Source organism: Caloenas nicobarica, chromosome 2 (genome assembly GCF_036013445.1).
Source record: "Caloenas nicobarica isolate bCalNic1 chromosome 2, bCalNic1.hap1, whole genome shotgun sequence".
Taxonomy (NCBI): domain Eukaryota; kingdom Metazoa; phylum Chordata; class Aves; order Columbiformes; family Columbidae; genus Caloenas; species Caloenas nicobarica.
The window spans coordinates 114,973,109-114,999,537 of NC_088246.1; the positions used below are offsets into that span (position 1 = coordinate 114,973,109).

Here is a 26,429-nt window from a genome sequence, read left to right on the forward strand (position 1 = left end):
CTATAAAAACAAATACTACAAAGCCTGATAACAGGGGGATGTCTCACTTGCATATTTTTTGGTGACTATCTTGGTTTGCAGAGAAGGGGGTCCCCAAAGCATGTGAGTCAGCAGGATCTCTTTGTACTGGGTCTCTGTCTGTTTGGCCAGATGTCTTCCCAACAGTGAGATAGAAAAACCAGAGCTCTTATTAAAGTAAGTGGGGGAAAGGAATGGAAAAAAAGCATGTGTCCAGTGAAACTAGGCACATTGTGTCCCATCTGATATTTATTAAACGTTGATCAAATCAGCAGTGAGAAATGCACATCATGCGGAAGTGACCCTGGCTCCCCAGGTCTGGAAGTTAGTGACATGTCTGGGAGCAAACCAACATCAAAAACACGTGTCCAGGACACAGAGAGGAGCGTGCTGCACGGGGAGCAACAATAACAAATGGAGAAGGGCTGACTTCAGCCCAGAACCCCCTTTTGCAGGTTTGACATATGTTCTATCCACAGAATTAATGTGTAGGATCTTTCCCTGTACATTTACTCTACAGCTTTCTAGATGAGAGGTTACACATCTCCTGGAAGAACACTGCATTTTATGTAAGTCATGAAAGCAAGCAGTCGAGTGGGTATAAGTTGGGCAGTTTTGTCAAATTAAAGGCAAAGCATGGGCTCCTTCAGGCTTGACTCACATCTTTTGTGATAAACCTGCATAACTTTATGCTAACATGCTGGGTTTTGTATAATCACGACTAGCATTTGAAATCATCTCCCATCTGTTGTTGCTTAATGTTTTGGCCATCAGGTCTTTTCAGAGCAACCCCTCAATAAAATAAGTGTCCTCATAGCACAGACTAAATGCATCTCCTATATCAGAACCATCTTATTTGGGCTTGGTCCTTAAACAGGATAGTGGGGAAGAACAACAGAGCAAGTCAAAGCCAGGTTCCCTGCTTGGGGAGGTCGTGGAGCCCTGATTACACTGTAATTCATCCCTACACAGAGAGGGTTGCATTCCTGGCTTTTACCTTTGCTCATAGCCTGGATCATTTAACTACACAAAAAGACATCAGAATGGGCCTTTCAAATATTTTCTTCATGGTACCTCTACCTTTAGTAATTTTTATTTCTTTAATAAACTAGAAAGACAGCTGTTATTAATACTAGCAGCAGAGTTAGGAGCTATATATTTCCACTAAAGAGTAAATTTAATAGCTCTGAAAGACTTTACTGTGTCCATCTCCAGGCAAAGGAAAACAAAGGACACTGTTAGAGCTTCCTGGCTTTCTACTCCAGCCCTGGACCTGGGGCAAGTTAGGTGAGGGTAGTGGGGGTTCGATGGCAGTTAGATGCGGTTTTAAGCTGAGAGGCAGAAAGCACCAGCAGGCAATGCAATATATAGTTCCAGCCCAGCTCATTTAATGGAATATCTCCTGCCTATATGATCACTGTGTTTATGTTATTGAAACCAACAGCGCTGGACTGTTAAAGGATGGAAAGGTCTGGCTTTTGTTGGGGTGCTGTTCTGATGTCAGTTTGAAATACACTGAAAGTAAAAGTTCCGAAAAGCCAAAGTGCTGTTTTATTGAACCAGCGATAGAGAGGACTGAGACAAGTGAAACAAGATCCTAATGAAGCACTGGAACATGCATGATGCTGGATGCTGAACTGCAATACATCCAGTGACATCAGTGAAGTTTCAGCTCATTATGCTGCACAGAAGACAGAGTACAGTGACAGAAAGCAGGTCATGTCATAAAATGAGTAATCTTAACATGAGACTATAATCAAGTGAAACTTTTCTATGTGCAGTTCCTGTCAAAGGTTTTGTTTTTATTTCTGCCTTTCTCTGTGCTTTGTACCTCTGCAGTCTATCAGTCTTCCCAGTTATGGACCTGGTCCTGCTTCCATTAGCATTCAAATAGGGAAGCCTACGCTTTCTATTATCTGTGTATTTAGAAGGTGAATGTGATGTGCTTTTTGCCCCAAGTTTCTCATGGGGTTTTTTGATATCTGGGATGTTCAAAGACTTATGAGATTGGAATCTGAATTTTAAATCTTTCGTAGGTGGAACGTTGCATTTACTGCAGAGGGGCTCAAAGGGCCCGTTAGTACCAGCTAACAGCAGCAAAACACCATGAGTTCCCATGGTGAAATAATTTCAGTCTCTAAATACCTACTGCAAACTTTTAGAAACTCCACTTTCCCTTTCCAGCTTTTTCAGCAAGCAGAGCTTGCCCACTGTCAAACTCCTTGAGACTTGCAACCAAACAAAGAAAACCAGCTGACACATCAGGATCCCTAAGCAAACTTGGCTACTGAATTATGGAGCCTTCACTTTTTCTTTTGTAGTGAAGGGGCTGTCAGTCTCCCAAATCCAAGTCACCAATAAATGGACTATACAACTGCCCGTCTCTGTGCCAGCTCCCTTCCTTCCCACATACACAGGCAGGAGAGAAGCCTTTCCCCTCTGAAATTTCTGGTCTTAGGTTTATGCTTACAAGTCCTTGTCTCATTTTCCCCTGATGTTCCTGTCCCTGAAAAAAGAACCAGATGTTCCCAACTGATCTCAAGCCTAAACCCCAAGGAACCCAAATCTGTGACATGGCTTTCATCACACAGTAACAGAACATGACATCACAGCTGAAAAGTTTAGAAAACACATGAGATGACATAATGTGGAAAGTGGGCTGAGCTGCAAGAGATACATTTCTGCCTTAGCCAGCTAGCATATGTGCAGAGGGAACTGAGGAAAATACCTTGTCAAATAAACTTAGTAAAAATACTCTTCCTGGGTTTCTCCAGTATAGTAATCCCTTCTTCAAGTACTCTGGGCTTAAGGAAGTCACTGGGAAATGCTGTTTTTTGAGAGAAAAATACAGTTGACTTAACTTGATATGTCGGTCACCCGTGCTTTGTGAACCCGGGGAAGTGGCCTGTGCTTTCCTCTTAAAAAAATGAAAAATAAAAAACTGCTCTGCAGAAGGTCATGACTTGGGGAAAGTATAATCAGCTGTGGGTTAGGCCTCGGGGGAAATATAAGTTACTCATAAAAAGCTACGAGCAAGTTTTGATTAGTTAAGTAATCTGGTACACAGAATTTATTAGAGCTTAAAGCTTTCCTGTGGGACTCCCCTAATAGTACACAAATAGAGTAAAATATCAAAGAAATGCATTTTCTGACAGAGACAGAAAGCTGCATTTATCCTGGCCTGCTTAATGCACATTGGAAGGAGGGATAAATCCCACCATTTGTTCCAGCACAGTGGTCCGGTTTTCCTGTTTTTACACGTTTGTGTTTCTGATTAATTTCTTGGTAACTTAATCAAAGCTTCCAACACTCTCAAGCTGTGTCCGAGGAGCATGTCAAGAAAAGAGGAATATTGCTTCCCTAATAGACTCAAAGATAACAAATGAGTCCGCAAAAAGCTAAAATATAAAACAGTAAAGGCCTGTTCTCTCTCATCAACTTGAGGCCCTTTTCTTGTCCACGAGGGAAAATTCACCAACATTCTTCTGTTGGTATAGGTGTACCGCTGGCTTTACCGGTATAGCACCCCTTCTTCTCTTTGCAAATAGTACTCTCCAGACCCCCTAAAAGTAAGAAAAAAGTCTCTCTCATTATGGAAAGAACATATTCACATGGTAGCCATTTGTGGTAATCGTGGCAAAGCAGGTCAAGTACTCCTACCAGGGTTTCAAAATAATTTCTGTATTTTTCTTCTGTCAGAGCATTTACTGTCTCCTAGGGAGACCGAATGCTAAGAAAGAGCTGCTGCAGTGTGATACCTGCCAGAGGAGATGATAATAAACATTTGACTTCCAAAGGTCACCATAGTCTTGTTAGAACAATCAGAAAAAAGTCCTGTCTCTCAGGAAAGCCATGGATTTTCCTACTTCTCTTCACAGGCTAAAATCCCAAAGTGATTGTATTGCTAAGCTGGTGCTTTAACCACCACGGAGTCTACCCTGGCAGAACAGGCAGATAGGCACCCATATTATCACCTGCTTACACAAATATTTATTTCTTTAGAAAATGGAGGAGAGGAAATGGGGAGACAACACTAGAAATGTGTTCTTTACCGTTGTTTTGAAATTCTTAAAATCTTCTTTTGCAGGTATTCAGGAGGGGACGCAATGTACCAAATGTAAAAATAACTGGGCACTGAAGTTTTCCATCATCTTATTATATATTTTATGTGCCCTGTTAACAATCACAGTAGCCATTCTGGGATACAAAGGTATGTATGCATCGAGCACAACATTCCACTTTCAGCTAAGCATCCAAGCGTATTTCCACATATTAGATAGACAGGCAGTTTATCACATTTTTACCTTAAGTATCAATACCATGGCAATGTTATTTGTTCTACGCACATGATCATTCTTCCACCATGAAGGACTACTAACCCAAAGACTCAAAGCTCTGTGCTATACCTTGATTTCACTGAGCTCGTTTACATATATGACACCTTTCCAGAATACATGTCCTTCTTATGGGACAGCCAGAAAGAGTCTTACTAATACAATATTTATCACAGGCACAAAGTGGAGGATCAGTATTACTTTGAAATATCTGGCAGAAAGATTGAACCAGGATGTGCAAATATATTGAGTTATCTACAACTATTTTGATGAAGAAAGATGCTTAGACACTTTTGACAGTTATCTCAAAGACTCTGGTAGCTGGGAAACCCAGAAATAGAGAAAATGTCGTTTGTGCAAGTCATCAGTTGGGCACATTGGAAAACACAGCTGAAAATTCCCATACGTCCTCAGCACTAATTATCTGTAGCCACTTAGGCATTTTTATGAATGGATTCATGTAAATGTCTGTTTATTGTGCAGTCACAGCTATAATAAGTTAAACAAATAGGACATGAGTTTCTGGTAAGAAAAAGAAAGTGAATAGCATCATTGTGAGTGTCATAACAGGACATCGTGGCATGTTGCAGAGAAACCCAAGCTGGCTTTAAATGAGCTGCTTGAGTATGGCTCTGAGAGAAGCTCCAAACCCCTCCAAGAAGCTGGGTAAATATTCATGTGATTAGCATGCAGTGCGTCCTGTGCCGCCAACAGCTGCACTTGTAGCAGAGCTGACATCACCTCTGGTCCTTTGCCAGTGAAAGAAAAGGAAATTGTAGAAATAGAAAGGGATAAATACTTATTTAAGAGGATTTGGTACAGTTTTGAGCAGGAAGAAAATTAAAACTGCTTTGTTTGGATGGAAGATTTAGCCAGGAAGATGAGAGAATGTGAAGGACAGATAGAGACACGTCGGTATTCCTTTTTCACAGTAAAGCAGATGAAATGTGGTAAATTAAAATCAAAAGTAAATAAACACAATACGTACTTAACTGATCAGACATTCTCCTGAATAATGTGTAACTGGTCTCTGGAGGGGAGATTCTGGTCCGATTCTGAGAAAAAAAAATCTTTCCAAGATTCAAAAACTTGTTCTTGATCGATATAGATAAGGTCATTTGGTTATATGGACTGGGGGAGGGCAAACTTAGGCCTTTTGCAGATACAAATGTGCAGAGATCTGCTTACAGCAGGTGAAGATGGATCCTTCTGGGCTATAACCCAGCCATTAAATGCCTGAGATTTAGCAGAATTTTCCTCAAGACGGTTTTATACAAGTTCTGGGGATCACCAGAAGATTCAGACTTCACTTGACATCACAAACAGCATATCAAGTTGGAGGGACCATTGCTCTGTATCTTGTTTTTGCAAATATTTGTTTGTCTGTGTATAGGAAGCAATAGCAATAAGAACACTATCCAAAAGATCTCTTTGGGAGAGGGAGTTGCTCTTCCTTGTTTTAATTCACAGTTTTCAAGCTTCTTTCTCCATGAAGGCTCTAGCACTGTCTTTTCCTCAGGCTTTGCTCTAATCTTGAGGCCTCATCTTTGCTACACTAATTTCCAAATCTCCTTCTTGTACTGAGTAATCATTGGTGCCTGACCAGGGACTGGTCTTTCTGTCATAGCAGTACCGAGACACATCTATCCAGGGCAAGGACAAAAGAATTTCCTTTCCCACAAAAAAAATGGGAAAAAGACTGTAGGAAGGTGAATAATGCACATCTTACAGACCTTAAGACATCTTGGTGACCACTGCTTCACCGCTCACCGATTTGGTGACTCCTCCACCTGAATGCCAAGAGGCATATGCTGGAGAAATGTCCAATTTAGTCCAAGTCATCCCTTCTGTAATGCCAAGCAGCAAATGGTCTAATGTCAGGCATTAATTTTGCCCTTTGTACCCGCAACTTAAGAGCTTTGTCCCCACAGTGCCTAAGTGCTGATTTGCAGGGAAAACATGAGTTAGACAAAACCCCAGTTGACGGTACGTATTTAAAGGAATTATTGCAATATTTTTGTTCATTGAGAAGGAATTAGGAGTTAAAAGAGGAATGAAACTCAAAATAAAATTTTATAGAGCTCTTGAACTCTGCATCAGAGTTTGGCTTGTCTTTTTTTATTGCAATATTACACTGAAAGAAGGAATTCTGCTGGCATCAGGGATTCTTTCAGTCTCTTAGCTAAGTTTGCATTAAATTTGTCTCCCACACTTATGTTTATAAAGCCCAAAACAACTCTTAAAACTTTCATTTCCTACGTGGTATTTAGATATCCTTTGTGATTTAAGACGTTAAAACTACTAATCAGTGGATTAAATATGGCAGTCAAAAAAATAACTCAATGGGAGGCAAAGTCAATATAGAACAAACCTCCAAACTGGTGGTAAAAATTACATAGTAGGTTGGAGAAACCTGAAACCAAAACATGAGTTAAACATCAAGGTCATGAAGCTGAGTTTACTACCAGTTTGCTTTGAGAAGACATATTAAATTATTGTTAAAAACATTAATAAAGCAATCTGTAATTTTTAATGCAGACTTTCTTAAATTAAATGAAAAATACAATGCTAATTTTTTTCTGGCACCAGTCAGTGTCAGGTTAGCTGATTGAAGGTGAATGATCTTCCTGTGACTCACACCAGTGAGGGAAGCTAGCATGCTCTCAGCTTGAATTTCTGGTAGTTCTCAATCTCTGGTCACTCCTTGTTTTTAGGTGTCTTGACTGATGCCCACCACGACTTTCATCTACTTCTTCCATCTGTCTCCCAGACAGAGTTTGCCTGCCATCACCTAGGGCCAACACACCCTGGTGACATGGCTCATTTTATCCTTGTTTCTGAAATAGTGGCTCAGATGCAAACAGTCCTCACTGTTCTGATCAGCAGTTACTTGAAATTTTGGCTTCTATTGGAGGTTCTTTACCATATTTTCCATAGTCACCTTGTCAGAAAGTGAGCGGTAATGCAGAGAGATTTGACCAAGCTGAGAATTCAGGTGGAGCTATCCAAAAGCAAGCTTAAGGCATAGACAGACTTGGCATTTTTGAGAGCAGCAGACTGTTGAGAGCAGCAGAGTGGCCTTCATAAAGGATACTACGGCTGGTCTGCCTGATTTGCCTTTGCCTTTTTCTGGAGAAGACGGAAAATGGCTGTTCAAGCCCAGGGCACTCCCCAGAGGTTGACTTTCACTCCTGAGAGTGCTCCACGTGCTCACCTACAACTGAAGGCACCATCCAGAGATGGTGGTGGGGGCTACTGCTGAGGAAGGAAAGGCATTCCCAATAATAGGACATCCATCTATCCATGTGGCCTGCTTTGACAGCAAGAGCAACAAAACCTACTTTGGCCACAGCTCTTTACTCATTCTCCCCAGAGTTCATCCTTTCCACTTGCAGAGCTGTGGCACGAAACTAAGTAAGCTGCAACTTGCTTGGAGAAGGAGTTTGGTCATATCAAGTCCCCCAGGACCACGATTTGTTTGAACATGGAGGTAAAGTTTCTTCCCCTGTACAAAGCAAATATGTACATTGGTTTGTCTATTGGATGACAAAATTCAGCTTAGGCTGCATCACTGGAAATCCTTGAGCTAGCCCTGCAGTTTGTGTTTGCAGAGACCACCTCTGTTTCTGCTTCTGGAGCTGGGTGCTTTGAACTTGGCTCTGGCCTCTCCTCTACTCTTCACATGACAGGGCTGACTTGCCTCCTGAGGGGAAACAGAAATAAAATAACGGAAATGGTTTGCCTGATAGAGCTAGTCTGCACTTTGCATCAGTTAATCTGGGTAAGTCATCGCCAGCTTAGTGTCAAATAGACAAAAATCAATACCTTGCGTATTTGAAAGCAGACTTCTCTTTCTGGCCTCTCTAAACCAGCATCTTCCAGCTAAGTGTCGTGTCAGCCCTCCTGATCCCGGGCTGCTGTCTGGCATCCACTTACATGCTAGAATTATTATAAAAGCTATTACTTTCTGTAGGAGGCAAGCTGCTGGGGACTGAAAGACCTTCTAACAGTGCTCATTACTGATCTTTCAGACACAGTCCAGGTACAGTCTGCCCCAAATACTATGGCCAATTGTCAATAATACCGGTAAGGCTTCTGAATAAATCCTGCTTCAGAAAAGTTTTGGGGTGTTCCACACAAAGAACGTCCATAGCTACAGACCAGCTTTGATCTTTTTTATTGTGGGGTGGAGTTTTTTTGTTCTTGCAGCAATGAAAATACCATATGCTGTTGTATCATAAAATCACGGAATAGTTTGGGTTGGAAGGGACCTTCAAAGGTCATCTAGTCCAACCCCCCTGCAATGAGCAGGGACATCTTCAACTAGATCAGGCTGCTCAGAGCCCCATCCAGCCTGGCCTTGTTTCCCAGGATGGGGCATCTACCACCTCTCTGGGCAACCTGTGCCAGTGTTTCACCACCTTGTAAAAAATTTCTTCCTCATGTCTAGCCTGAATTTCCCCTCTTTTAATTTAAAAACAGGCCCTGATAAAAAGTCTGTCCCCATCTTTCTTACAGGCCCCTTTTAAGAACCGAAAGGCTGTATCTTTAATTCCATCCAATCTCATCTAACTGTCATACAGGCAACTCCATATTGATAGCATTCCTACTATTTTCATTTGCTTTGGACTCTTCAGGGGAATATTTTAACCCAAGTTTCCAGTGTTAGATTTCATTCAACTGTGAAAACATTTTTGTTATTATAGGACAGCATAAAATCTCAATTTTACAAACTTCAAATCTGAAGTACAAACTGGTATGCACTTGAACAGCAAAAGGAAGAATCTGCATTTTTCTTTCGTTATTGATAATATATTTTATCAATATATAACATACATTCATTTGCCAACTCCAAGTGGGGAAAACAGGTGAATATTACACTAAATCTGATTTAACAAGACCCTTAGGTGATGTGACATTGCTTGTCAAGGCACAGGTGAAGCAGAAGCACTTGGAGTAGTCCTGCTTTTTAAATCCAGATGGTTTCATGAGGTCCTGTCTAAGTGCCCAGAGTAAGCCGTGTCCTTTGCAGTCACTACCCATAAGAAAAGCAGAACACCACAGACTGAGCAAGAAACTGCCTAGAGCTAGCCAGAAGGAAAAGCCAAGTATGGTCCCCACGCTCACTGCATGTGATGCATAGGTGTATACATGCATCAGTGCAGTGTGAGAAGTAGCTGAAGGAACTCTGCTGATCTGGGCTCCAGCCTGGAAGAGAGTTGGGCAGGACAAACAGAGAATCAACTCTGGCTTCATTTAGGAAAAGTGCTATACGGCTTTTTTGGCAAGTAACTTTAATGGGCACAAGAACCAGTGAAACATTAGTGCTATACTGGGGGAAAAATGCCTTTGAGAGTAAAGGATATTGAGCAATGGTCCTCCTGAAAAAGCAAAGCCATTATTGTAGCCTAAATGTGATATTGAGCAAGCCATGCACCATCGTCCCAAATACAGAAAGCTGCACTCTGACTGTCTTTGTGTACACAGAAGTCTGTGTTTTCGTTGTTTGCAGTATAGAAAAGAGCAGTCAGGTAATTCACAAAAGGGTGTCTGGTCTGTCTGAAAACCTTGAGACTTTTTCTCTGTTGTAACTCCATTCACCTCAGTGCAGTTGCACCAGAGATAATCTTGGTGTGCTTTTTCTCCTGTTAGTTTTGGTGAAGCAATAAAAGCCTGCTGTGTAACTGTGGTACCCAGAGTCAGAAAAACAAGGGCAAAAGTTAATGAAGGAGCACTTGGTGGACTACACTTTAAAAGTCCAGGATTCTTGTGGTTGCTCGTGAGCAGCAAAAGATCCCCTAAATTTCCGCCACTAGTAAAAAGCCAAATCTACTTAGCAGCAACTTCTATGAGGCTATTTCCTAGCTGCAGATTATCTCACAGACAGAAAGAATTAGTGGTACCCTCTACCCCACACAGGTTTACAGAACTGGCTTCACTATCTCAGGACATCAGAAGCACCTTATTTCTTCAGTTTGAAAGGAGAGGCTGGCACAATAACTTGTGTGGCTTCTCCCATGGTTGGTTCAGATTCATTCTGCTCCCAGTGTAGCAAAAGGGCCAAATAATCTTTTGATGAGAAGAAATTTCTGTCCCTGGTTGTGGCTTTTGGTGTAGAAGCTGAAGGCTGCCTCTAACCTTGCAGGCATTTCATGTTTTTGCCACGGAGCCACCCCAAGTTCTTTATTTGCTGCTCTGCTTTTTCCATTCCCGTATCAATTCCATCAATAATCAGATTGTCTCAGTGACAAGAAGATGACTCAGACATTACTAAATAAAGACCACATCAGCCATAAATCTGCACTTGCTGAATGATCATCCTTTCAACGAGGCAGAATGGTTTCAAGACTGTTTTGAGTGATCTGTACCATTATCAAGATGTTTAAAAGCTGATCCCCAAAACATTTAGTAATTGCATCTTCAAACTGCTATCTCAGACCAAAGTTTGCTAGCCAAATGGCAATTTTTAATGATTAAAAGGCACATGGAAAAAAAATGTTGTTTTTAAGGAGAAATGGCTTACAGCAAACTAAAAGCATGTCCTCTCTGATACATCTGAGCCTTTAGCAATTAGGCTGCCTTTTCCATACCGCAGTGCGCTTGGAGCATGGAAATACTGTTTAGAGAAAAGGACTTAGTTCATGAGGAAAACCCACAAAGAGGGATTTCCTCATTCAGGAGAGAGATTGGTCATAAGCCAATAAAGTTTGGGGCCTGTTGTCAGACTGAAGAACTGGAAGAATGCTGGGTCCCACCAGCAGATAGGAGCTCATCCTTCCAACATTTCACAGAGCAAGAGCAGAGTATTGTGGCAAACAAGGCAATTTTAAAGTGGTTTCTTTCTGTGTTTGATGGTAGCAGTGTTTTATTTGTTTGTTTGCTTTATTGTTTACTAGACTTTTTTCATAATTTCGCTTTTCTTCTTTCCATAACGTACTGTTCTCTTTCCCCTAGTTGTAGAAAAAATGGACAATGTGACAGGTGGCCTGGAAACATCCCACAGAAGATATACAGAAAAGCTCACAGAGGTGGAGAGTGATCTGAAGAAATTAGGTAATCTACACACAAGCAAAGCCTCTTTGTATTATGGCTTTGGGATGTTCTCCTGGCAGATGGTGGCAGGAAATTTATCTGAAAAATCTCTAGCTATGACAAGATACAGCACTTCTATTCCAATTTCTCAAGTACTTGGGAAAGCACTTAAAAAAAGTTAAGATCAGCTCTACTTAGGACAGCATTTTAAGTATACTTCAATATTTACACTTCCCACTGAAGTCACTCTGAAATCATTTATACTAAAATAAACAGACACTTAAGGTTGTCCTCAGGAGAGAGTCTTCTCTGAGGTAGAGATGTAAAACATAGCAGAAGCTGTTCCACAGCACAAGAGACTCTACATAAAATGAAAATCTTTCAGCCAGCCATCTTGATGCTGTTTTAGCAATTACGATTCAAAACTGAATGACATTTTAAGGGGTGCACAAATAATCAGCTGTTGAAAATTCTTATGTCTGAGGCAAGTTGATTACTTCCATAAAATGTTTCTTAATCATCTCAGGGAATACAGGACACAAGGTTGTTAAGAGTTCAGGTCTCCCAAGTGCTATCACAGTTCTCAACTTGCAAGAAGACGGAAAAAGATCATGGATAAGGGTTCTACTCATTAAGTGTACTTTTCTACCTCTCTTCCTTGTCTGGAAAGGAAGCAGAGCTGTTTATTATCAAATGGTATATACAAAGACTTATAGTTTGTATAATTAGTTTTTCTTGAATATTAATATACACATAATGCATGTGCTTCTCGAAATAATTTTTGTTTAGCTTCATAGGGAAAAATTACTTGCTTGCAGCTTGATCATAAATTTTTACAATTTTTTCCCCTCAAAAAATAGCTGGATTCTGAAGTATTTGCAAACTGCATTTAATTCAAAGATGTGGGGTAATTCAGAGGCATGTACTTTTACTGATACATATACAGAAGTAAACGGTATGCCTTAAAGCACATGCAACCTTTTGAGTTGTATTTGGGTTATCATATTATGCTGATTAAATTTTCAAAACTTGGAGCACCTTTGATTCATTCATGCCCACACATTTCTACGTGCTGCTGGATGGATGGCCAGTGAGATGCTCAGGACAATCAGTTCCCGTTGAAGTGGACTTGCCATGGAAGAAGTTAAAAAATTTATGGGGCAATGTATGTGGGAGGCATAAAGGTAAGAGAAGTGCTGTAGGGCCAGAAGGATAACAGTATGTGGTGAATGAAAGACAGGCCTTCAGAGACTAGCCATATGTGGACCTGGCAGTTGTCAGAGCTGTGTGAGGAACAAAATACAATTTAAGCTATAACCAAGAAGTAAACATAGAGTCAGAGCTGAGAAGATCCTGGATTAAGACAAGTGGCAGGGAGAGGAACTGTGCTTGGGAAGGTGTCCATCCACAAAAGACTTCTTAAACACTTCAGACTGAAGTCTCACAAGCCACCATTTGATGTTCACCATCATGCCTCATTCAGGCACCCCAGAAGAAAGCTCCGTACACAGCTGTATTCACTGTAGTTTATGAAAACCATTCTGCCCTCTCTTGGAGTCATCTGAAATTATGGAAGCCAGACTATGTAATTCATAAATATAGCTACGCTTAGATGAGGACAAAAATATATGGACTGTGCATGGAGAGGGAAGTGATTGAGGTCAAGGAAGAGAATCTTCCCTGAAAATGAGTGTCGACTGCTTATTTCCTTGGTTTCTGTGTCCTGACTGATGAGCTGTGCAGCCTCAAAAGCTTAATCATACTCAGGCAAGCTCCCAGAAGTATACTGTAGGGCAGTGTAAGTAAGAGCAGAGGTGTTCCTCTAAGATTAAAGGTTTCGCCTTCCTGAAACTCAAATCATGAGGAAACAATAACAGCAAAATAAATGTCATTAAAAGCAATAGTACTATGTTAGAGAGTAAAACAGAAATACATCAGTTCCTGTCATATCTGGAGTAGCCTGCTGGCTAAACTTTTCTCTCTAATCCAGATTGTTTTAAAACAGGTATTAGAACTTTTTAAAAACTAACCCAAAGATTTTAAAAAATGGAATGATATGTACTAAGTCACAATGAAGATATTCCACCTGCCAGGAAAAGGAAGAAGCTAAAATTTACCTCTGAGCTTTCAGCAATAGCCAGTTGGAACTTGAAAACATAAACGTAGTTATACCTCTTAAATATTTTGTATTCTGCTTACCATTCAGTTTTCATTGAGAATACAAGCACAACTTATATTCATCAGTTTCTAATGGTAGTTTTTCCTCTATGTGACAACAGAATCATCATTTTGTCTTCCTCGGCAAGATACAAGGTCTTCATCCCTTTGATTTTTTTCCTCTGTCTAGTGGCAGAACTTTACTTAGTGGTTTGTCTTTTCTGGAGTAGATAGCATAGAAGTTCTATTGACAGAACATTTTGACAACCTGACTGTACTTAAAATAGACTATGGTTTTTTATACTGTGTTTTATAAAACTCATCCTAAAGCCTTACCATTTTTTTCCTCTTCAACAGATGACCAAGCTGGACAAAAAGCCATGAATACTAACACTGAACTGTCTAGCTTCAGATCTGACATTCTGGCTCTTCGTCAGCAGCTTCATGACATTGCAGAGAAAACTACCAGAAACAAAGATACACTAGAGAAGCTACAAGAGTCTGGAAATGTATTAGATGATAGACAGAGCCAGATGAGAAGTGCGTTAGATAGTAACTCTTTCATGATCATCAGTGTCAATAAGACTCTTCAGGCATATACTGGCTATATCAACAATCTTCAACAAGACACAAGTAATATTCAAACAAACTTGCAAAACCAAGTGCATTCTCATAATGTGGTCATCATGAACCTGAACAACTTAAACCTGACACAAATACAGCAAAGAAATCTTATCAGTGTCCTGCAGAAGTCAATGGAAGATACAAGCTCAGCTATTCTAAGTATCAAGAATGACTTTCAAAATCTGCAGCAGGTTGTCCTTCAAGCCCGGAAGGACACTGACTGGCTTAAGGAGAAAGTACAAAATTTACAGACTTTGGCCGCCAACAACTCAGCACTGGCAAAAGCTAACAATGATACACTTGAAGACATGAACAATCAGCTCAGCTCCTTCAGCGGGCAAATGGAGAATATCACGACAATTGCCCAAGCCAATGAACAAAATCTAAAGGATCTCCAGGAACAGCATAAAGAATATGAAAACAGAACTTCAGCCAAATTCAACCAGCTAGAAGAGAGGTTCCAGGTCTTTGAAACTGATATAGTGAATATCATTAGCAACATCAGCTACACAGCTCATCATCTACGGACGCTGACTAGCAACCTCAATGAGGTCAGGACAACTTGTACAGACACCTTAAGCAAACATTCAGATGAGCTGATTTTTATGAACAGCACCCTAGCCAATATTCGCTTAGACTCTGCATCTCTCAAGATGCAGCAGGATTTGATGAGGTCAAGGTTAGACGTTGAAGTTGCCAATTTGTCAGTAATCATGGAAGAAATGAAACTGGTAGATTCCAAACACGGCCAGCTCATCAAAAACTTCACTATCCTACAAGGTATGCAGCTTCTCTAATAATGCTCGTAATCGTCTGTGCTGAACTCCTGCTTGCATTACTTCTATAGTTCTGTGGAAGTTAGTTAGTGCATGATGATACAGAGTTTTCCATTATCTAATCCTAAACTTTGGAAATGTAAATGTAGCTTGAATATTCCTTACTAATTTCCCTATGCCTTCTCTACATACCTAGAGTGGGCATGTTACGAAAGAAGATTCTGACTTAGCAAAAATTTGTTCTGAGTGAATGACTGACTGGATCTGCTGTTGATTTAGTTTCTAAAATAAGCTAGTGAAGGTGTGGAACCTCAAGAAACCAATCCCTGCTAAGGAGGAAATGGCTAAAAAATATACATTGGACTATTCCCAGAAAGGTCCACCCTTATTGAAAAACAAGTTGCTATTTCACTTTAAGCCAGTTTTTAGTCTGCCAGAAAACATCCTACTTCACTTAGTTTTAAATCCTGGGATATTTTATTTTCTCCAGAAATAAATAGCATCAAGTTTAGGAGGTTTCTCCCAGCCAAGTATTATCCCAAATGAAAAGAACACTTATATTTCCAACCTGATGTGAGCCAGTCAGGCCAAAAATTCTAATCACAAATATAAATCCATTGCTCCAAATAAACTAAGGCTGAATTAGAGCCAAGATTACATGTCAGTAACCTTCACCTTTCTCATTTCAACCAGGCCTAAATTACTCGAGTTTAGGAATTTCTCTCTGGAGGAGTTTAAATTATGTAGATTGGCCGGGGGAGTGGGTATTCACAAGGCATTTGCTCATTCATGATCAGAATTTGCTTTGTTGTATATCGTTGTCACAATATTGCTATTTCCTATATTGGGTATTGTTCCCTTTCCTGTTATAGCTGGCCAGTTAGCAACTAGTACTTCTGGTCTTTCCCACAGTTGGCCTATTGCTCACTATCCATTGTGTTGTCTCTTTTTGACATCCTATTATTGACAGAGCAGCAAACAGGGGCATTGCAGAGAAGAGTCCTGTAGTCTAAGAGCGGGGAGATGAGGCTAGAAGGAAAAGAGGGTGTAGCGGAGCGAGGGAACGGGAGCATCAACATGCAGGACCATGTGCATCAACAGCACTGAGTGTGTCTTGCAGGGACTGGCACCTCAGCCGGTCACCTGGGGCATGGTGTCGCCGTCCAGTTCACAGGACAGGGTGCATCAGATTATTTTCTTCTGTATCCTATATTTCATGAATGCTGAGGAAAGAGCAATGGTATGTAGCGCCTGAGGAGCAGACGTACTTTTACAAGCACTGCTAGAAGTAGCTGTTAGCCCAGTTTTCACAGTGCTGACTATCCTGTGTTGCTGGTCTGAGATACACTAAACAAGGACCCCACATGGGCTTTTTGCTTTGTTTTCTGTCCATATGCCCACTTTGCATGCTTGCATTGTTTCAGGCCCTCCTGGTCCAAGGGGACCTAAAGGTGACAGAGGCCCTCAAGGTCCTCTTGGCCCTGCTGGCCTAAAAGGACAAAAAGGAGAGAAAGGAGAGCCTGGACCACCAGGACCTGCAGGTGAGAAGGGCCCACCTGGGCCAGCCGGACCACCAGGAGAAAAAGGAGGGAAAGGTTCAAGAGGATTGCCTGGCTCCAAAGGTCAGAGAGGTTCTCCTGGCAAGACGGGTTTGCCTGGACCAAGCGGAGACCCAGGACCACCGGGTCCACAAGGCAAAGATGGTCCACCTGGGCCACAAGGCCCACCAGGATTTCAAGGCCTGCAAGGAACTGTGGGAGAACCAGGGGTACCTGGACCTCGAGGACTACCTGGGCTACCTGGAGTCCCTGGGCTACCTGGTCCAAAGGGCCCACCTGGCCCACCAGGGCCACCAGGTCCAGGAATGCCAATGGCACTACAAAGTGAACCTACGTTGGTGCCCGAGGCCAATGGTAAGCTGTCCACACACCGCGTGCATCTTTTACTGAGATACAAATATATCTAAGCAGAGGGTGCTCACCACTTAGTTACTGGTTCATATAACCTCTGCTACCTTAGACTAAATCTCTTGGATTTACCGTAAGAAGCCCTGTTAAGTGAATCCATACCTGTTGGTCTTCTTTCTGATGGCCTGAAATTGTTTTAAGCTAATGTTTAGGGCTAAAGAAAAGGTGGCAGTAGTAAGAGTAATTAATTCCCTTGACCACACAATTTATCCTTAATTTCACAGAGTCAGGATCCTAATAAGTAAATTCCCAAACTGTATGTAAGTAGTTTAGGTGACAGCATGCTGTAGATGGGTATGGGATCCACCACTTATTATTGTCCCTATGCAGAAAGTTACTGCTGGCCTATTGAGTTATCAATAACTGGCTTAACATAAAAAATTCACATCACAGGTTGTTCTCCTCGTTGGAAGAACTATACAGAGAAGTGCTACTACTTTTCAATTGAAAGAGAGATTTTCGAAGAGGCAAAGTTATTCTGTGAAGAGAAGTCATCACGCTTGGTTATCATAGACAACAAAGAGGAGCAGGTAACTACCTTCTCTTTCCTTTTCAAGGGGAGGGTTTGAAGTTATTTAACATGAGGAAGCCACAAGGCAAGTGGGAAGCTGACAGCATCGTGAGTTCATATAGTGACGCACAGTGATTGACTCCAGTTAGCATTTGGTCTACCTTCTGCCTGCTCAGTAGCTTCTCCGTGTGCAGAAGGGCAATGTGAGCAGAGCTATTTCTGACCCTGAAGGTAGTAGGCATGGAGCAGCCAGAAAGGCTGGTGAGAATTGTAGTTTTGGACCTTTAAAGATGGAGTCAATTATGCCTTGCATATTATCCAAAATGTAGTTTTTGTGGTGGTGAATATAATTTAATTTTAAATTGTCTAATTTAATATATGCAGCCTAAGACTACTGTGACCCAAAAATATTTTTAATATAGCTATACTTTTAGTACTGTTCAACATGTGTTGCATGATTCTATAATTATTTGGTGGCTACATAGCAGTGGGGACATCATCAAGATACAACTGCTTGTACTTGGGTTTTTTTCAATTTGTGTCTATAAGACATTGGCTGTGACTTTATTTCAACCCGATTTTCATGCCTAGCTTTCTCTACCTCACATGCAAACACTGCTATGGATTCTAGTGTGGGCAAGGGGTCGCAAGGCCAACTTCTGAAATGTATCTTCAGCTTAGAAAAATTTCATTTGCCTTTCCTATTCTGATAACAAAGATACTCATGAAACCAGAGTAGCTTATTGGCTCCAAAGATGGTTGTGTTTGTTTGTTATGGACTAAGATCTTTCTTCCACAGCAATGGATAAAAAGGCAGATTTTGGGGAAAGGCAGCTTCTGGATTGGACTAACGGATTCAGAGAAGGAAAATGAATGGAGATGGCTGGATGGATCCTTACCAGTTTACACGTACGTAAATGAAAAACAATGGTGTTTATTTTCTGCAGATGCTACCACTCTTGCTGACACTTCTAAAACCAGCATCTAGAAGTAATCCAATGACTCCAGAGGGCTGTAGATGCCAATGAAATAATTCTTTACTGAGGGTGCTGTTGAACTCGTTTTTTTCTCTCTCCCTTCTCCATGCACAAGGCTTTCTTTCCTTGCCAGAAAGAAAACTGAATGTTGAATGAAATAATCACATAACTACATAGCACAGTGTTTCTTGCCAAAACATTTGCTTATGACTTTTATTACAGAGTTGAGATGGAAAGCACAGACAGTTTTGCTGTCTTGGTTTGATTTTCCTTATTTGCATTACAACTGGCTATAAATAGAGTGCTCGTTCTGATAAAAAATGACCAGCCTTTAGATAAAGCCCAAATCCAAGTGGAAAGCATTAAACATAAGGAAAATGCATGAAATGAGGGTGTCTAAGCTATGGCCAACTGAGAACTGAATTGGCAGCTCTCCAGGAATCCTAGGGCTACACCTAATTTGTCCTAAATGGAACAGATTGCAACCACCCAAATATTTAATACTGAGGAGTGGACTAAAGAGTTTATAGAGCTGAGCATGCTGTGCTCCAGAAAAACAGGCTACAGTCAGTCAGATGTTACAAAATGATTAGCTGTGATCTCATTGGTGTTCATTTTGATGAGAAACATGGAAAAAGTCAGATGTATTTCAAATGAGCTGTGGTAATTTTCCCTTTTTCTCCCTCCCTGTTTTCGTCTTTATGGCAGCACTGTGACTGATTCCCACTTCAGCCACTGCTTTCAATAGGTTTCCACTACACCATGGTTTTAGGTGCCCTGTTGTAACCTCAGGGCTGTCAGTTACTGATTTCCAAAGTATTTCATTACTTTTGGAAAGCTGCGTGTCCTCCCAGGTGCCCGGTCAGACACTCTGTGTCAGTCAGGCATGTTTTTCAGCTGAGCACGGACCGTATCAGCCAGCAATCACAAGCTCCCTTCAACAACCTGTTTCTTTAGGAAAACAGAGCTTTTAAGTCCTAAGGTTGGAAGCGTTTCTCACTTGTTAAACAAAAACAGGATGAGGGAACACTTGCTGCAAGCTTTTTACGTGCTGCGTTAAGTTTCCCCATCAAAGCTAATGATCTGAAAAGATAACGTGCGTATATACTTTGTATATTCCTTAGAAGTCCAAAAATGCACTTCCCATCCAAATATGGGTCCGTAAAACAGATCAGTCTTTGCTGTGCCTCCCGAGAAGCCCGCCCTGGTGTGGGCAGGGGTCTGAGCACCTCTGCGGTGAGGGATGGCAAGGTGCTGACACCCTGGGTAGCCCTCAGGAGCCCGCGGCCCTTCTCAGTCCCACCCGCCCGCAGGAACACAGCGCACGGGCTATGCAGGATTGGAGCGATGCACACGGAGCACTCCCACTATATGTGCATGTGCACTCAGAAACTAAAATAAAGTTCGTCGGTCTAATTTTAGGTCTCTGAGTTTTGGCAGCCCAAGTCCAAATAGATTCCCTGCTCTGTAATACATCTGTTTTCCATTTTCAGCAAGAGTCATGTATTGTTTGTTTCAACGTGTATTTCCAGTTCAGAACAGACCTCATGATGTTTTCGTTAATTTCTTGTGGTGAAAAACTGTCATGTGTGCTGTGTTGTGCAATCATATATCTCTTGCTTTTTGGTTAAAAGAAACTGGAAAACGGGACAACCTGATAACTGGAACCACGGGCACGGGCCAGGGGAAGATTGCGCCGGGTTAATCTATGCTGGGCTCTGGAATGACTTCTACTGTGAAGATGTTAACAATTTCATTTGTGAAAAAGACATGGACAAAGGTAAGCAAGGTGCTTGGTTTGATTATTTCACCCTAACAGGGCAAATTCAAGTAAATTTTCCACGGCTATGAGGGAGAAGATTGAGGCATAAGGCCAGATGCTATGACAGTGCCTTGTTGAGGAAGAGGAAGAATCACACGTGGAGCACTTCTACACAGACCCAGCCCAACACAGGTTTTTCTAATACTCTGCACGATGCAGATGCTGGATTTATTGCAATAAATCTTGTGCTCTTTCACCACAAGAAAAGAGCAGCCTTCAAGGTGGTTGTAGGCGTAGCATGCTCCGCATCTTGACCATCTCCTGTAGACTTCAAACACGTCTAACATTTCAAGCATGATTTGGCACATGTGCTCCAGACCCTGGCTGCACTGAAAGCTGTTTTTATCAGCTCAATGGCCATGTAGGGGGGAAAGCTGGTCTTAGGATGCCTCAGGGACCAGCCTTTGAAAAGCAAAAGAACTATCTTGAAAGTTTGTGCAACAGGAGGCGCTTGGTGACTGCTGAGGAGGTCTTAAAATCCCCACTGCTGCCAGGAGATGTCCCATAGGGCTGAGAGTCTGGGCGCACAGGCCATTAGCAACACATCTGTTGCGGTTGGTGTGGAGGACTCATCAACTGCCAGTGTGGCCGAGCAGCCACCCTTGTGATTGCCATGGGCATCTCTTTCTGGTTATAGAGGCACTTCTGCAATGGCAGCAGGCAGGTTGTTCACACGGCTGCTTAGAAGCTCGCCCTGTCTTCACAGAGCTGGGTGGTATTTGTGTTCATGGTGGGGCTCTGCCCAAAATAGTATCATCTCCTCCTTGCAACCTATTTAAACATTGCTTTGCCAAAGGTGCCTGGATGCTCCAGTTGCAAACGTGTAAGCTGAATTTCAGTGAAGGCAGACGGAAATGTCAGCTAGAGCCAAAATTGCATCCTATCCACAAAAAAATGCCCTCCTAAACCAAAACAAAGTGCCGTATAAGGTTTGTGTGTGTATAACTCTGAGTGTCCAGAGTAAAGGAGCATGTGTAACAATGTAATTTGCCCTCCTTTTCCTACAGACGTTTGTTATTTTAGGAAAACTTTATGGTTTACAAATATTTATGCTCCAGGACTTAGAGGATCTGAATATGAGTCCTCTCAAATTTTTAACATACCTTGATCTTTTTGGAAATGCGTTTAATCTTCACAGGCTTTTTACTTTTTTATTTTTCTCTTTGTTTTTCTTTCTCTCATACTGTAGAGCAAATATTTGGAGCGTAATAGGCTGTGACTTTACAGATACCTACATATTACGGAAAATTACTTAAAGAAGAAGAAAATCCCAGCAGAGAGCAACATTGCCTACCAAAATTGGGAAACAAAAAAAAGGCAAGCACTGAAAACTGGTTTAAACACGTAAAGGAATTCAGCAGCAACTCTTCTCCAGCATCCTTCAATTATTCAAGGCCTTTCAACCCACAGCATCAGGAAATACTATTGGACTAATTCTGATATAGATTTTTTTTCCCAATCGGTAACCGCATACATAAGCAACTTTTGTCTTCTGAGAAAAGACATTCTCTCAATCTGAGTAAGACTGTTGGTCACTCATATAGAAAAACATATAAAGCAACTGTGTAAACAGTATGTTTCATTTGCTAACATCCTAAATGTAGGAAAATTATACAGATACACGAATATATAGATTTTATATAAATATATATATATAGTCCAACTCTTATCAATAATATGGAATATACTTTTAAGAGCTTTTAAAACTTTGTATTTTTGTACAAAATATTTGCTTTTTACAATTGTTCTCTTTTTTACTGACTTTTTTTACAAATATAGTGCACAGGGGCCAAAGAAAACAACAAAGGTACTAATAATTCATTAAGGTTTGCTGTCAGGCCTAGCTCAACTATAGAGAAATATTTTTCCAGTTAGAAATATTTGTACTTTCCCAGATGATTTGTTCTGGTTAAATAACTTTTAAAGCAGATTTTAGATAGTGTTTTCTTTATTATATGCAGTCTAGTCTGCATGTGTAAGAATTAATTTGACTAAAGACTAGATACTCATCATAGCTCCAATCACAGCCAATGTTCCACCAGGGTACTATGCAAAGACTGTGTTAATAAAAGCTTTTCCTTCCTTCCTTCCTTCCTGCTTTCCTTCCTGCCTTCCTACCTCCCTGCCTTCCTACCTCCCTGCCTTCCTTCTTTCCTGCCTTTTCTGCCTGCCTGCCTTCTTTTGCCTGCCTTTCTGCCTGCTTACCTTCCTTCTTTCCAGCCTGCCAGCTCTCCTGCCTTCCCACCTGCGTGCCATCCTCCCTTCCTTCTGCTCACAAGAAATGCCACAGAAGTAAATCTCCACATTTTTAGAATGATTTTGAAATTTTTGCATTTCTTCTCCCTTCTCGTGAAGAATTCTACCCCAGTAGGTGCTACCCACATTGCAAGTCAAGCCCAGATGAAGGATCTTGTGAAAACAGAAACGGAGCTGCACACACTGAAATATGTTTCTTTTTAAGACAGATTTCAAAATTTGGTAAGAAAAACATGCCATACTCAGAAAAGTCTGATCAATTTGCACTTCTCCAAAGTGATTTGTAAATCAATCTCTCCGTTTTCTTGGACCAGTACTTACCCCTCTCCCAAACAAACTAGAAAATAAAATATGCTGCTAAACAGAAGGCAGCGTGGCTAATAAGATGATATCATCACCCAGCCAGTTTCCTCCGTGGTCCCATGAGCCGTTGTCTAGGCAGCAGTGCTGCTTATCAGGAATTTAAAAAATTAGCAACCAGTTGAAGTTCATTAGCAGAAACCTTGGTTTCAGTTCTCAGTTTTGATGCTCTTCATGGCCACATGCTATACCACGAAGGAAGTTGTTTTGCCTTCTTGGGAAGGAGAGTTGTTTTTCCATTGCCTCCTGACCTGCCGTTTACCTTGGCTGAATGCAGATTAAGTTTGTTGAAGTACTCCAGCTCTGTTGGAAAGAGACAGGATTTTGTACTTGAGACTTTCAAATATTGCTCCTAAGACCAACTAATTAAAGACTGCTGCTGTCCTACAGCCCACACTCCCTCCAGTGTTCATTTGGGGGGTGGGGTGGCTTTTAATTTTAACTCTAATTTTCTTAAAGAAAACACACAAAGTGTTAACATTTGGGAATATGTCCTGTGGGAATATGTCCTCATATTAGATATGAGACAAGAACAACATGGAAATTGCGTATGTTTAATTAAAAGGGAAAGGTCTGTGTATTTCAGCTGCAGAAACCATGTGTTGCCATCTTAGAGGCTGGGGTTTTCTTCACACAGGCTGTATTTCCTGAGATTTTTCTTTTGGCTTTTTCATCAGGTTTTGAATACAACATGATTCTGCCACACACCCTGTCATGCTGTACCTAGGAGCTGTGTGTAGATACACGCTGTAGCGTTTACATATTTATTTACACAGTGTCTGTGGAGATAATGTTAAAGTGCTATTTTTGGATAACAAGGTACAAAACTATTACTTGGCACACCCAGAGATCCTCACAAACCCTGGGAGTGGAGCTTTGCAGAGCCACACTGAGACAGAAGCACTGCGACCTTTGGTTTGAATGCTGGCTTATTTAGGTGAAATAAGCCCATTCTGAGCATCTGCCACATTAAATGAAGTTCTTCTTGCTTTTTACTGATGTGATAGACTTCTGTCCACAAAAGAAGTTCATGAGAAACCTCTGTGTAAGCTCCAGCTGTACTGTTTTCTTGCCCTGATTTCATCCTTTTCTTCCTTCAGCAACAGCAGTGATGGTACATTTCAAGGTGAGATGATCCAAGAGTCATCTAGTCTCCTCCACTCCCTCTAAGAAGGTTTTCTGCACAGTGGTGATCAAGAGCTATGGCTGCACTTATGCCCGCATATGGTGACAGAAATGGTTGCTTATCAGCAATAGCTGCTTATCTTGTTGAAAATGAGCACAGCGGCTCTGCTAAACTATGGGCAGTTGGGTGGCCTTAGCATGGAAATAACCATTGAACAAGGACAGTTTAAGGATGCAACATGTTTATGAATTAATTACTCATTTCGAGGTGAATTTCAAAGTTGGGTTGTAATTATCTATAGTAATGCTCTAATGATCTACCTTCAACTGAGAAATGAAACGTGCCTGGGCGCAAGCTCTCCGTTCACACGTTTGAAGCAAAGCCTGCAGCTGTTCAGCAAAACTGGCCAGAGAGGGATGCTGCAGTTGCGTGCCTGGTGTGTTCGGTCATCCCTAAAATCCGGCCTGAGCAGCCAGGCGGGCTGAGATAGACCATCTTTCTGACCCAGTATTCCCGCAGGAGGGAAACGGAGGTGTCAAATGGCGACAAAGATTGAAATCACTGGGAGGACTGGGACGCAGCTCAGGAACCCATCACAGAAAGGAGAGATTGGCAGGGATGCAAGCAGGACACCAGGAGGGGCCAATAAATTGTCATGAAAGTCAGAGCTGCCGCACGGGGTCTGGAAAACATCCCCGTTAAATCTGCTTTCTGTATGGCTTGAGCGATAACACAGGTTGTACGGAAAGTTTTAAGTGATAGGAAATTATTTTGTCCCAGCTCGAGTTTTGGCTTTCCTTCCTATGCACAAATACTGTAACTTGGCACACTGAGTACACGTTTCCATCGTCCTTTTTCTTGTTTTACATCAAACTAAATGCAAGTTCGTATATGCTGGCAAGCACTGAGACTGTTACAGGAAGGAGAGGGGAAGGCAGAGAGAGTGCAAAGTCATTGCAATTTACATCCAGTGCTGGATTTCTTAATGTCATTTCTGACTCCTTCCATTTATTTGGAAACACCTTCAGTTGATTAGAGCGTATAAATCTCAAACTCTCATCCCCCTTGGTGTCTATAAATAATACCTGCAAATGTTCCAATAAAGGGAGCAGAGACATGGAAGTGAATGTTGTTTACTCTGTGTGTGCTTGTGTAACCAAGAGAGATGTGGAGACTGGAGAGATGTGAAGCCAGAAGCATTCGTCAGTATTAAAAATCAAACAGATGAAAATTATTTTCATTAAAGCCTTTCTTCTCACTTGCACCATCCTAGTTCTAATAATGATTGCAGCTATTTTATCCCGTAATTGCAGTTTTACTGTGTTTTTCTTGCAGCACCTAGGTGCTAGAAACTTGGTTTTAAAGGTCTGAGTTGAACAAGACCTTTAAGAAGGTCTTAAGAAGCAAGAATTCCCTCTTGCAGTTCCCTGTCCTAGCAAAAGCAGGCAAAGCACCTTAGATGGCCCCCCCAAGTGAAGGATGTCTTGACCCGAGTAGTGCAGGATCAGTCCCTAGATAAGCCATTATTGCGTCTAGCTTAAATCAGATGTTTATAACAGCTGATCTGACCTTGCTGTTTCTGGTGAGGGACCAGGCGGCAGCTGTAGGGCTCCTGGTGCTTTCCCACATTCACTCAGAGGTAGTTTGGGTATCTGTAGATGGGAAAGCACAGTGCCTTATGGACAAAACCCTTGTTCCCCAGAAACCAGGCCTTCCTAAAAACAGAGCCTATTTGTACATTCACCTTCTCCACCTCACTTTTTCCATGCTGTGTAGTGAAAAGAAAAAAAAGAAAAAAAACTTGCCTAAAATTTTTTTGAAAGTTCTCATGTGTTTTCTTTCTTAAGGCGGAATACATTTGTTTTTTCTTTCCATCTGGCTCAGAGATGAAAAAAACATTCTTTGATTTCTTTTTCAAAATAAACTCAGTGTAACAGTCCAAAATTTGTGGAGAATTTTTTTTTTTGAATACCAGAACAATAAAAGCAAATAACTGAGCAAATAATGCTCTTTTTAGAGAAGATCTTGTACACAGTGGGGATTTTCTTACCCAAAGGGCTTCCCAGAGGCATGTAAGTATTGCCAGCCCCATTTTGTGATGGAAGGAAAAGGAGGTTTTCAAGAGTGTGATTCATTTTGATGTCCCTGTTTTGGGGGATGTGTTTTCATATGTTGGGGAGGTGATTTTTAGAGGTGATTTTTTCCAGTGAAGCCAACATTGGCACAGAGCAAATTAGTTTTCATACACCTCGGTGCAGCAAAGGTGGGTCTTTCCAGCACTAAACTAAACAGAATGGTGTGTCTCCCACACCACGTGTGTGGGAAGCAGCTGTTTCTGCTGTTTTGGAGAGCAGAGCTCAGTGTCATCGCACCAGAGCATCACCAGCCCAGCAGAGAGCAATGTCTGGTGTAGGTAAGAGTTAACAAATGAGTCTAAGTTACCGAGAGACCCCTTGACAGGAAGGCAGG

General features: G+C 41.4%; 1 protein-coding gene across 1 annotated transcript in view; it reads left to right on the forward strand.

Moving 5' to 3' along the window:
- The window catches only part of COLEC12 (collectin subfamily member 12), a 107,434-nt gene extending 81,592 nt beyond the window's left edge, over positions 1-25,842 (forward strand). Inside the window, exons 3-10 of the mRNA XM_065629540.1 lie at positions 4,106-4,228; positions 11,307-11,405; positions 13,899-14,945; positions 16,366-16,854; positions 17,302-17,438; positions 18,219-18,328; positions 20,031-20,176; positions 21,408-25,842. Coding sequence (XP_065485612.1) covers positions 4,106-4,228; positions 11,307-11,405; positions 13,899-14,945; positions 16,366-16,854; positions 17,302-17,438; positions 18,219-18,328; positions 20,031-20,176; positions 21,408-21,427 — 2,171 coding nt within the window. The 3' untranslated portion in view covers positions 21,428-25,842. The remainder of the gene's footprint in view (positions 1-4,105; positions 4,229-11,306; positions 11,406-13,898; positions 14,946-16,365; positions 16,855-17,301; positions 17,439-18,218; positions 18,329-20,030; positions 20,177-21,407) is intronic.
- Positions 25,843-26,429: the final 587 nt, after the last annotated feature.